Source organism: Pteropus vampyrus, unplaced genomic scaffold, assembly GCF_000151845.1.
Source record: "Pteropus vampyrus isolate Shadow unplaced genomic scaffold, Pvam_2.0 Scaffold444, whole genome shotgun sequence".
NCBI lineage: Eukaryota > Metazoa > Chordata > Mammalia > Chiroptera > Pteropodidae > Pteropus > Pteropus vampyrus.
In genome coordinates, this window is record NW_011889225.1 from 1,401,524 (window position 1) to 1,415,109 (window position 13,586).

Genomic DNA, 13,586 nt, shown 5'->3' on the forward strand with positions numbered 1-13,586 from the left:
ATATATATATTTTCCATTAAAGCAAATAGTAATATTAGTGATAATCCACTTAATACATGTGGACGTTAGAATTCAGGTAGCTTTTATGGAGAACCCACTCATGTCCTAACTGTGGAAAGGCAAATTATGTAAAATTAAATGTGATGAATGCATCAAGGAGTTTACACTTAATATTTCTAGAAGATAAATCACCCTTACATAACATCATATTCAAAAAGTGTTGGGTAAAGTAAAATTATAAGTTTAACTAGCAAAATAACAAAGACTCAAAGGAAAAAAATTTTTTTTCTAAGAAATTGCAATAATTTGAGGCAACAATAAAAGATTAATAACCTATAACTAGTTTTTGTGGTTTTCGTCTGAAGGCATAGGACCCCATTGACCCGAGTTGATAAAATCACAATCACTGTGGCATACTAAGTGCTTTTGCTAAACAGCGGAGACCTGAATTTTCCAGCCAAGTGCAAGAATGCCTAACAAGAACATCCTTAATATGACTGTATAGCTTTAATTCATTGGCCTATAGATTTTAATAGTAATGATAATAATGATATATGATAACTGTTGAGTATTAATCATGGTTCTTCTTAGGTATAATATCATTTATCTCCACTTTAAAAGAGGCAAAAATCACAATTTTTTTCTTCAATCCTATGACATCAAAATACAGCAAGCATGGTTCATTGGAGGGACTGGTGGTGAGGAAAATTCTTCCTCTAGTAGACTGTTTATTCGTTTGGCCCAGGTAACCACTTGACACAGTATAAGGGGATGTTGAAGAAATAGCCACCCATGAAGAACAGCCCTAGTCTGAGAACTCTGGGGCAGTGTTTTTCCATCTTTTCAATCCTATACTCCCATTTGAAAATACAAATATCTCATGTTCTCCTTAAACTCCTTTAAAAAAAAAAAAAAAGGATTTGTGGATGTTAGGTACTATTTTTTTATCTTTCCTAATCAATTTCCATAATATAAACTGTAGGATATTAAGGATGTATATAATACTTTTGATTAATTTCAATTTAGAAAAACTTAATATTCATTCTTCAATATATTAATTTAAAAGTCACCTAATCCAGCTCATAAAAGATTAATTTCCAATAAAATTTGATTTTTATGTTTAATAATTTTATTAAAATGTATAATATTTTAGGTTATTCTTATTAATTGTATAATAGTAATATTTGCAAGACTAATTCAATTGGAAAAACATTTTATCACTGAGAATACTGGTTATAAAATTAACATTTTAAAATTTGAATTTATATACTGTTTTATAGAGATCTATGATAGGAGAGTCAATAAAAATGTTCAGGCACAAGTTATATTGTAATAGAAGAAAAACCTATAGGGAAGTTAAATAAAGATATAAGTTCAGGGGAAGAAAGAAATATGTAACATTTTTGACTATTAAAGTTCTTTTTATATAATTTTACATTTAAAAGAGTGTCCAACATTTAAAATCATTATATTTTTTAATGTAAATATTTACAATATACTGGAAATCAATGCTTAGTTACTATTTACACTTACAATAACAAATCTTTAGATGTCTACTTAATTTGCAAAGGGGTACACAGTATTAAAAATTCTTTGAGGATTTTATAGGCAAAAATGTTTGGAGTCATTAACACCATATTTATGGATTAGGATCCTCAATTGATTTGAAAGCCATTAATACCCATATACACACATACGCAGATAATTCCAGTCCAAGCAAGAATAATTTGGAAAAAGTAATAACCTACATATCAAAGTAATAAATACAAACCACTGTGGCATTAGATGAAATTTAAAGAGTCTTATAAATTGTTTCATCCAAGTTCAGTGAAATCATGTTTAATTCTAAAACACATTTAGTCTATACTGGTTAATATTATCACCAGCATTAGAAATAGCACCTTGTATTTTTTGAGTGGCTATAGTGATGTAGGCACTGACATTTCTTTCTAGACCAATGGTCTGCAAATATTTTTAACTAGAAAAACTTCAACCACATTTTAGTGTTAAAACCTAAAGTGGGAAAAGTATAAAAGTGGAACAAAGATGTAGGACAAGTTTCCTGAGAGAGACATAAGAAACTGTGATGATTCTGTAGAATAGAATTTGAAATCTTATCTTAAAATTGAGATGAGAGCATCAGTGTTTACCTCAGAAGCAATATATATCCAGGTATGCCACCTAGGGATAAAGTATAGGACGTGATGACTGATATTACAAGGAAATACAGAAACATTTTGGAACATCCATTGTCTTTTTGACATCTGCCCACCATGCCTGAGGAATTTCCTGATATAGAGGTGGCAGTTCCCACACAGGTGCAGTTATAAAATATCTGTAAGGAAAAAATCAATTATTGAGGTAAACTTTACATAAAATTAAAGATAAATATTTATTTTAAAAGACTTTGCAGTATTCATTATATAAATAATAAGGAAAATATTATTTTATTTTTCTGTTAGAATATAGCAAACAAAGCAAAATATAGAGATAACTTTATTATCCAAATAGCAGATGGCTGGTCTACAAACAGATCCTACAGAACAGTCTCCCAGCAAATTATACCAAATCCACTCGTGCCTTATTTCCTCTGCTGCTTCCAAGCCTAAACTACCATTATTTCTTGCCTTGATTATGCTATGTCTTCATGCTCAACTTATTTCTACTCTTATCCAGTTATCGTATTTCTCATACACAGTAATTAAAGTGAGCCTTGAGAAATGCAGTCACATTGCATCACTATTCTCAACCTTCCAATGGTTTCTTGTATAAAGTCCAAAATCCTTAAAGTGTCTTACACACTATTCATGGGGTAGCTTTTGGATCCTGCTCAGAACTGATTGCTCAGTGATTTCTTCGCGTTCCCTCTGCTTCAGCCACACACATGGGTTCCCATTGTGCCCTTGCTGTTTTCTCTGCTGGGCTGTTCTAGACAGCTACATGGCTTCCACACACACTTCAGGTCTTTGCTCAGATATTTCATTAAAGAGAGTTTCCATGGCTACTCATTCAAAATAATATCTCCATCTCTCAACTCCTTCATCCTCACTTCTCTTTTCCTCATAATGCTTGTTGCTACCTATCGGATTATATAATTATTTATGTTTAAACAATATATCCCCACTAGGATGTAACCTCTGTCGGAAAATTTCTGTTTGTTATTGTTGTTTAGTCTCTCATTTTAGGCCCTCAATAACAATTTTTTAAATACATGGGCACAATTTAAGGATATGACAGAATTTATAGTGGTTATTAGAAAAAATATACTGATAAATGAAACTCAATTAAATCTTGGACAGAGAGACAACTTTTTATAATCTCTCATAGTTTAGTTCTATAAATTTCATGTATGAATGTGTATATATAATGAGTTATCATTTTCATCGCAAAAGAGTTGTGAAGTTTTAGATAAATAATGAACTAAAACTGGCATTTCCTTTTCAAGGAAGAGTAGTAATATAGGTTTTTGTGTGTGTGTGCTTTTTTTATTTTTCCCTAATGTCAGGTAAAGAGCTTTTGAATCTTGACTCTGCCTCTCACTGCATATGTGAGTTTAGGCAAGTCCCTTGTATTTCGGTGCCTCAGTTCTCACATGAGAAAAATAAGTAAAATAATATTCATTTACTCTAAATGCAATTTTGTTTTTAAAGCACCTCTTTTAGCCCCTGGCATGCAATGTATTCAATAAATGAATAAATGAGGCTCTAGTTAAGAAAAACCTTCAAGCAGTTTAGCAAAAGGGTAGTGGCGAAAAGCTAAAAAGAAAAAAAAAAGAAGAAAAGAAAAAGAAACAAAAAGAAGAGAGAAAGGAAAGAAAGATGAAAAAGGAGAGAGGGTGAAAACTCAGACTTCAGATGGGTGAGGAGTCTTATTCACTGTTGCTAGAGACCAATCTTTTCTGTTCTGAATAAAATGTCAAAATAACAATAAACGAAGAAAATCAAGTGTTACTCTGTGTCTGCAGAAATGTTTGTCTAATCATTCTTATATTGTTGAGAAGCATGTGTAAATATATGTGTGGTTTCATTTTCTGCCCTCTACCACTGTCAAATACAGACAGATCTCATTAGCTGTAAGTACAAAGCAGTCTGACCACTGCTTTTTACACAGAGAATATGAGGAAGAATCTATGTTTAGGACAAGAATGTAAATGTGTGATTAGAGGGATGAGTTTGTTAATAATTGTTGTACATCATATCTTTTACAATTGATTTTCTACTTATATTTCCAACTTCACCTTACACTTCCATCCTACAGAAATCCTTCATTCCAGCTACCTACTCTTTATTATACAAATTGGCTCGATTTCTCAGGAAGAACTGTCCTAGAACCATCAACTTCCTTAACATCAGATAGATTCCTGACCCTGGGTCTAGATCTTTTGGTCTAGACTTCCTAACACTGGTCTTTATTTTTTCTGTCTCTAATACTATCAAGGACTACTGGTCTTGGAGTTAGGAAACATGAATTTCGATGCAGATCTTATATGATCTTATGACTGAGACTCTCTCATTCCTTAAAAGCAAAATGAGAGAACTAGACTACATAACTACAAAGCTCCTCCAGCCTGTTCCATGATTCTAATTCTCAGCCTGGTTCTTTCGAAAACTCTAGTTCCACTAGTGATGGTTATATTTCCTGTCTCCACACAAAAGAACAAGGACAGAGTAAGAGCCAGGGCTCCTACCAGTGTCATCTGCTTCTGAGTTGGTCCCTGAACCCACACTGAGTTGTGGAGTTACATATTACAGCAGGCCCAGGGGCACACACTTTAGAGATTTCTTACAATAGTCTTTCCACTCCTGGTGGAGTTTTGACAACCAGCAAGACAAGCCGATGCATACGTGATTCCATTTGCACCACACATGGGTTCCCATTTTGTCTCTGAACATTTGCATCTTGAGTTGCAATCTGAAAAGAGAGCTCGTTCATGATAAGAGACAGGTTTGGTTCTGAAAAGAAATGTAACAGTATAAAATATTACCTCTTAGCAGGCAGCACCCTAATATTTTCAAAAATCAATGTTCTTGAGTGATATAAATGACACTGCCAACAAAGTTTTCCTTTTGGAAACACAATTGTCATTAGAAATGTCAACTTCTGATCATTAAATGTGAATTTACTAATAAACAACTCTCTCTTGAAAATTATCTTTAGAGGTTTACGACTTCACATAATATCCTATTCCTGGCTTAAGGGCTTTTACTAATGTCTATTTCTAGAATCTCAATACATTACTATGTAAAGATGTATAAAAATGGATAACAAGGCAGAAAAATAAACTTTCAGAGCTACTTTCAGAGCTATTTATGGCATTACTTTTAAAGCATTGCAGATATTGTGTGTGTGTGTTTAAATTTCCTTCAAAATTGTCTGAGCATCAGTGGAATGGGCATCGTTGATGGTGTGATGACAGAAAAACATTGCCAAGCAGTCAACATTATTTCAATAAATTTTCAATGCCTGTAGGAGCTATCTATATATCTTATTTGTGTATGTCTTACTAATAAATGCATTGCCAGTTCATTTAACTTTTCTCTTTCCCACATATTCCCCCACTGTATGGAGCCCTTCAATATCTTATATTATCCTCTTTGACTCTATTGCACATGCTTTTTAAAATGATTTATTCATTCATTTGTTCAAACACAAAAATGTATTGGAAACCTTGCTTTGGGAGGAGAGAAGATGGTTACAAACATGGAGGAAAAAATATCTGCCCTCAAGAAGCTGGCTTTTTAAAAAACAATTAATTTTACCTAATTTTGGTTGTCTTCTTTTTTTCTCTCCCTCTTTTGTTCCATCTCATTCTCTTTTATCTTCTCCCTTCATCTCTTCCAGAATTTCTTTTCTCTTTCTGTTTCTTCCTGTCATCTGAATTGCCTAATCCTTCTATTTTTATTCTCCTTGCACTATCCATATGCCGTTTTTATTTTAAGGGTCACTTAGTGATATACAATGGTCTATATATTCTATCTGCTCTTTATTTGCTATCCATTGTCCATTCATAATTCATTTATTTCTCTTCCATTTTGAACTTAATTTTTATTCCCTATTCCCATTTTTTACAAAGGTATTTGAGAGACCTACAATAACGACAACAACAACAACAACAAAATACTTTGTTATGTCCACTCAGTGAGGGCAGAAACTATTTGTTTTATTCACTTTTGTATCCCCAGCACCAAGAATAATTCCAAGAATGTAATAGCTTAAGAAATAAGATTGCTTGTAAATCAAGGAATTGAAGAAAAATGGTATTCTATTTTGGTGAAAGAATCACTCATTTTGGCCCCTCCCTCTGAGAGGTATTTCCTATAAAAATTGCAATCATAATTTCTTAACTGATGTAATATTTCATCTAGTAGAACTGCTATGGATTTGGGTACCTTAGAAGTCAAAACAAAAGACCACTGAGGTGTCTTCAAATAGAATAAAAAGATATTTAACCAGATCACCTGGGAAGTCACATAGGAATATTCTCTTCCACAAAGCATTAATTGTTAACTGAGACTGTTTGGTAGTATCCGAAAGTGTATAAATATGCCTTTTAAAGCCTAGAACCAGGCCACTATGGATACTGTAGGCTGAGATAATAAAAGATTAGAGCTAAAAGAAATTTTGGAGGTGATCCTGGGCAATTACTCATTTAGCAGATCAGGATAGTCAGGTCCAAAGTGGACAGATAATTTGCTCAAATTCACTATGTTTATCACAATGACAAAAAACAACCCTTCCAGGTCTCTGGATTCTAAATTTGTGACTCTCACATCAGACTTTTTCTCATTATTGCAGAAGAAAGGTTTCCTCTACTACCATATCTAAGGCTTCTCTACAATGCTCCTATTGAACACCCAGAATTAAAACAGCCTTGTGGAACAAAGCAACTCAGGATAATTCCTCAGGAATATGTTGTATTTTACAAAACCAACTATTTTATATTACTGAGGTAAGTTAAACTGATCACCTCTGGCAATCTCAAAGCAGAAGTTAGTTGTATACACATTTTATGAAGGATGTGTTGACAGTGGAGTTGTTACTTAAATTTTTAATTGTAAGATGAGTTTTATCAAATATGCCAGAATATTTATACACAAATGCAGTCAGACTGAGAGAGAAGAGGTTTTCCCAGTGGTGCTGTCATTTCTTTTAGCTGCTTCCAGTAGCAAAGCTATTTTTAAGGGCTAAAGAAGAGTTTTAGAATGATTTAAACAATGATAGCATTATTGCAATCCAGCCATAGTCTTTCAAAGTGAGTGCTTTCAAGGGCTAATATTTACTCAATGAGTATACTATCTTTTATTCCTTTAAAAATATTTAATTTTTTATTATGTGAGTATATTTTCAATGTGAAACTCAAGTTTGCTGTTGCTGCCTGTTTATGTGTTTGCTTTTGGCTTAGCAATAGCATGATGTTATAGAAAGAATGTTATACTTTAGGAAGCTAACTGACCTTTCTAAACAGTTTCCTTTAAAAAAGGGTAACAAAACTTACCTCATAAAGGTGCTCTAAAGATACAAGTGAGATAATGAAATTTAAGGTGTTTTGTAAGTTGCAAAATACAAAGTACTTTACTACTATCCATCTACCATGAGGATAATAGGGACAGTTAAAGATAATACAATGCTTCTACTCTCTCCAGAAATGTCTTTCTATTTCTGTTTATAACTAATGTTTTTTTTTTTTTTTAAATCTACATTGCTGTTACCAAGGCAATGCTACACTAAGCTAACAGTGCTGTGATAACATCCAGAAGCAATGGTATATAAACTCTGTGTTCATTGATTTTCCTGGATATTTTAGATAAAAAAAGTATAAATGATATTCACTTAACAGCAGGAGAAACCCAGTTAATGAAGTTGATGAAGGCTAGACTATGGAGACAAGACAGATAGATAAGCTTGGAAGAAAACGTAGGAAGGAAGCTGGAGAGCAAGCCATAAGAAGAGCAGCTGAACTGGCAGGAAACAGAATGTAACGTCAGGAGCGTTGGCCTTTGAGCCACAGGCAGTTTCAATCAGTCAGACAGATGCAGTCAAGGAAGTCACCCTGGCATAAAATAGTGGCTCAATACTTTTTTTTTTTTAAACCAGTAATGTAGTTAGGTGGATGTATAAAGAGAGCTGCCTCTGGGAACTCATGTTCAGAGATGCAGTGATGGCAAGAACTCTTGAAGGGAAGGAGCAAAGTAATTTCTTCAAGATCTATGTAGCCTTGTATTAAGAGTCATAGATTCCACTTCTTGGTATTTATCTGAAGAAAACGAAAACACTTATTTGAAAAGATATATGTACCCTTATGTGTATGGTAGTATTATTTATAATAGCCAAGATATGACAGCAATCTAGGTGTCCAATGATTGATGAATGGAGAACGATGGTGTATATATATGTATACACACACACACATTCATACATACATACACATACATACATACTAGGGAATATTACTAAGTAATAAAAAAAAGAAAGAAACTTGCCATTTATGACAACATAGATAGACCTAGAGGGTATTATGCCAAGCGAAATAAGTCAGACAGAGAAAGACAAATACCATATGTTTTTACTTACATGTGGAATCTAAAAAAAATAATGAACAAACAAAACAAACCAGAAAGAGACTCATAAATACAGATAAAAAATTAATGATTGTCAGAGGGTGGGGGCGAGGGATAGGTGAAAAAGATGTAGAGTGATAAAAGGTACAAAATTCCAGTTATAAAATAAATAAGTGATGGGGATGTAATGTATAGCACAGAGAATATAGTCAATAACATTGTAATAACTTTGCAGGGTGACAGGTGGTTACTAGACTTATAGTGATCATGTCTTAAGGTATATAAGTGTCAAATCACTATATAGTACAGTTGAAACTAATATAATATTGTATGCCAACTACTCTTTAATTAAAAAAAAATAGAGCATTAGTCTCTGAAAACTAAGAATCTTATCCCACCCCATACGGGATGGCATAGGTCTGAGAACATCAATACATAGTCTCTTGACCAAGTGCAAAAAGCTAAAGAGAGCTGTCATGTGGGTCATGGGATGGAAGAATAGTATTCTCTCTTGAAACTTCACATGATTTGTGTACAACAGAGACTATGAAGGGTAGCATCAGAGACTATGAAGGGTAGCATAGAGACCATTTGGTTATTCAGGTGTTCAAAGAAAAAAAATACAATTGTTTCCATGAATGGCTCATCTATTTTGTGCCAGGCAAATGTTAATCACTTTCATGTATATTATCTTGCTTAAATGTTACAAAACTTAAAAAGATATTTTTATTTCTATTTTTAAATGGGAAAGTTGAGCCTGGATTAGATTAAATAACCCTTACAATGCCTGTTCACTAAGAATGAACAGAAGCAAGATTCAGGGTCTATATTTTCTACCATCAGATTGCTTCCCTAAAGTAAGATGTGGGTTTAGCATATTTATATTTCTTTAAGACATTCAAATTCAAAAGAGATGTATGAGAGATTTTGGTGACAATAACAGATTCCTTATCATAAATATTGTCAGCTATTTCACAACAGAACAATAACTCCCTTTCCACAGTTATGATGCTTAAGAATCAAATTATTTCATTTTGAAGCTCTATCAAAAATTAATTTGACTAAGCAAGCCAGTCTCTTCAGATTATTTAATGAGTGAACATACCCTTGGTAGGAGATAGTTAACCCTGCCACATCAGAATTTTCACATCCCAATGCAAACAGGGAAAGGAATAGGAGGTACCCAAGGACAGATGATCCCAAGTAGATTTTTGCAGCTCCACATACACCAATTCTGAATTTTTTCATAGCTATCCCCCCAGAGAATATTCCAAGAGCCACTGCAGGTATGTTGATGAGCCCTGAGAAACAAGAAAAATGTATCATTTTTTAAATCTCTGAAAGAAATTTGAGTGCACTCATTCGAACATTCTAAGGGATTATACAAAGCTATGCAATAGTTCCTGACATATTATTAGACTACTTGGTCATTTTAAGTTACAGAAATATTCATTTGCTATCATCTATTGATGTATATCAAAAGATTTTGATAGATGTCTAGGTTATAGCCTAAGTACAGCACAACTGACAGTCCCAGAGTTCTGCCTACACAATGTCTAGCACAGGGTTTAGTAGGACATTTCAAACATACTGTCAGTTTGATTATCCCTTTCAAATTCCCTAGGATTTATAAGTTAACCATGCTGGCCCAAGTTGATGGTAAATTTCCTGAATATCAGATGAGATGTGCTTCTTGCCTCCTAAAGCTTCTTTTCTTTCATCTTAAATATTTTTAAGTAATTTAATGAGACAGAAATTTCACTCTGATTTCTTTATTACACACTTTTTCCACTCACACCAGAAAATGTTGATCTTAAAATGTTTACTGACTAAATATTCCAAATGGAAATATTATTTGTAATTTATACTGCAATTTGATTCAATTTATTGTATGTATTTTCTTTTGATTTTAATATATTTACCCAAACATCAAGAAAGCTAAGAGAAATTTTAGCTAGTTTCCTATTATAATTCCAGCACACCTATTTAGGTTAAAGACCTTATTCTTTGTTACCATCCTAAACAAGACTTATGACGGATGTATTAAATGTTTTGAGATGGTCAGCACAATTACAATATAAATTGGAAACTTCTGATTCCCATGCAGATGCATGATAGCCTTAGCCATTAAGATGAAGTAGTAATGAATATAATTACAGTACTTTGGGATTTTTTAGAGCTTCTTTTCTAGTGAAGCAAAATTTCATATTTTATAATGAACCTTACAATATTACTTTAATGTTATAAGAAATAAGTAGTAGGATCTAAATGCAAGGAAAATTTATGAGACTTTTCACACTCCTATAGCCCATTGTGGATAAAGAAGTAAAATTAGCCATCGTTCTGGGGCAAAATAAAAGTATTTTTTTCCTCACAAATTAAGATTATTTTTATCATCTCACAGTTTTTATTATACCTTTACCTAATTTTAGAACACATCATAACACAATTACTAAATTTGCTATGCCTTAGCCACAAAAATTAATATTTTTTTTATTATAAGCAGCTTTTCCCCAAATAATTGTTAATTTTTCTTGATTTGTCTGTGTGATACCTCCAGGAACTGAGAATGATAATCAGTGTCATCACTGATAGTAAATGTTGCTGTATTGTATCTACTAGAAACTGTCTAATCAATTAAAAAATTCAAAGAAGTTAATTAAAAATGAGTAAATAATTACTATTTGTGTATTAAGAAGAAAAGATAAGATTATTTGCATGTAACTTAATAGCGATAGGAAAAGCTTAGCTGGAAAATTCAACTGCCTATCCAAACTTCTTCCAGTAGAAATTGCAATGAAAATTAAAAAAAAAACACACTTAAAAAAGGAAAAACATTTTACCATATATTCTCTAGTCCTTGAATTTGAAACATTTTTGTTTTTTTATTTTTCTTCAATTTTCTTTGCAAAATTAAAGTAGTTAACATGAGAAAATGCCAAGTGTATAGAGAAAGGTCCTGGATTAAAAAAATCAATCATCTATAATTTAAAAGAGCATTATCTTAAAAGAGCATATGGTTAAATTCTTCTCATCAGTTTTCCAAAAAATAATTATGTCCAGTGTGGAAATAAACTTAGAAACCTAGGAGAAATAATTTATTCCTGGGTATATCATAATGTATGTATACCACATATGCATGACATTGAGCAGGCTACCGAGCCTCCCAGAATTTCAAATTCTTTCATCTGTGCTAATTCTCCTTAAAAATAATTTTATAGGCAAAAGTATTTCATTTATTACCTACTCAATAAAGGAATGTGATTACATACAGTCTCATTTTCTATTACAAATACACTCCCCCAAGCTATGCTTAATTTTCCTTTATAAAATAAACTTTTAAATTTAAAATAAAAAAAATTAGTCATCACTCTAGTGAGAGCAAACTCAATGACTCCCAAATCTCTAAGTGTTATGTACATGATAAACAATGAAAAATAAACATATACTTAAAGATGTATCCCTTTAGTATAATTTATGCAGAAAAATTGTCTTTTCATTTTGACAAATGAACCTTGACCTCCTTCTTTACATTATATCAAAAACATTTGAAATGGATTAAAACCTAAATGTAAAAGTTAAAACAAGCTACTAGTGGAAATATTAAGAAAACGTTTTCATGTCCTTGGGGTTTGAAAAATATTTCTTAAAACAAGTTTAAAATAACATTAATAAAAAAGAGTGAAAATTGAACTTAAAATTAAGAAGCTCACTATTAGAAGAGTGAAAAGGCAAATTGAAGTCTGTGATAAAATATTTATAATATATATATTTAATAAAGAATTCATATCAAGAAAAAAGTATAGTACCATAAATCAATAAGAAAAAGATTGACAACTCAATGAAAATGAGCAAACATTTTGAACATAATTAACAAAAGAGAATGTTAAAATAACCAATAAGCCTGATAAAAGTCCTCAACATCATTAATCAGTTAAATGCAAATTAAAGCACAATAAGATACCACCACATCCCATAATAATAATTACAATGAAAAAGACTGACAGTACTAAGTATCATAAGGGTGTGGAGCAACTGGAACGTTCTTATACTTCTAATGGGAGTATAAATTTGAACAACTCTTATGTAAAATGTTTTGGCAATTTAACTGGAGATAAATGACCCAGCAATTCTGCTCTAAGATATAGCAAAGAAAAACGAGCATATATGCCCACCAAAATACATGTAGAGTTATTTATAATAGCCAAAAGCAAAAAAAAAAAAAAATCAAATGTCTATCATCTATAAAATTAGTAAATAAACCGTATTATAGTCATGTGTTAAAATATTACACAGCAATGAAAAAAAAACAAACCACTGCTATACACAATATGAATGAATCTCATAAGGTTTCATTTCAAGTAAAATATGCTAGATACAAAAGAGTACCTAACATATTATTCCATTCACATAAAGTTCAAAAACAGGCAAAACTGATCTATAGCAATAGAGTTCAGAATAGGTACTAGCTTTGGGAAAGAGTCTTGAGTACAAGGAGGTTTGAGGGATCCTTTTGGGGATACTGAAATGTGAAACATGCTCTGGATCATGTTTACTACAGAGATATATTATATACGTATAAACATTTATTTAGCTAAGCTACACATTTAAGGTCTGGAGACTTAACTATTGCTTGTAAGTTATATCTCAATAAACACAAAGGAAATTTTAAAATAAAAAGAATTTCTCAAACTTTCATTCCTCTTCTATTCTTCTTAAAGTCAATATAAAGCATTGATTGGCATGGATGGAGTATTGGGGGAAAATAACCCTAAAATATTTCTTCAGGTCCACCATTAAATAATAAAATTAAATTAATTTGAACCAATTAATGTTGAAAGTAAAAGTTCTGTCGTATAGCCATAACAGTCTAAACAAAGAGTAAATTAGATTATCATCTGCTAAGTGCCCATTATCCAGGATTGTTACAGAAAACTTATATGTCCTCAGCATCCTTCCCGACAAAGTTTCTTTCAGAGATAGATATATAGAGTAATTATTAAAATATTTCAAGGAGAATGAATGATT

General features: G+C 32.0%; 1 protein-coding gene across 1 annotated transcript in view; it reads right to left on the bottom strand.

Annotated features, from left to right (window-relative positions):
• Positions 1 to 13,586, bottom strand: part of SLCO1C1 (solute carrier organic anion transporter family member 1C1) — a 46,457-nt gene that overhangs the window by 6,569 nt on the left and 26,302 nt on the right. Inside the window, exons 10-12 of the mRNA XM_011381594.2 lie at positions 9,664 to 9,859; positions 4,787 to 4,952; positions 2,151 to 2,335 (exon numbers count right to left, since the gene is read on the bottom strand). Of these exons, the coding sequence (XP_011379896.1) occupies positions 2,151 to 2,335; positions 4,787 to 4,952; positions 9,664 to 9,859 (547 nt within the window). The remainder of the gene's footprint in view (positions 1 to 2,150; positions 2,336 to 4,786; positions 4,953 to 9,663; positions 9,860 to 13,586) is intronic.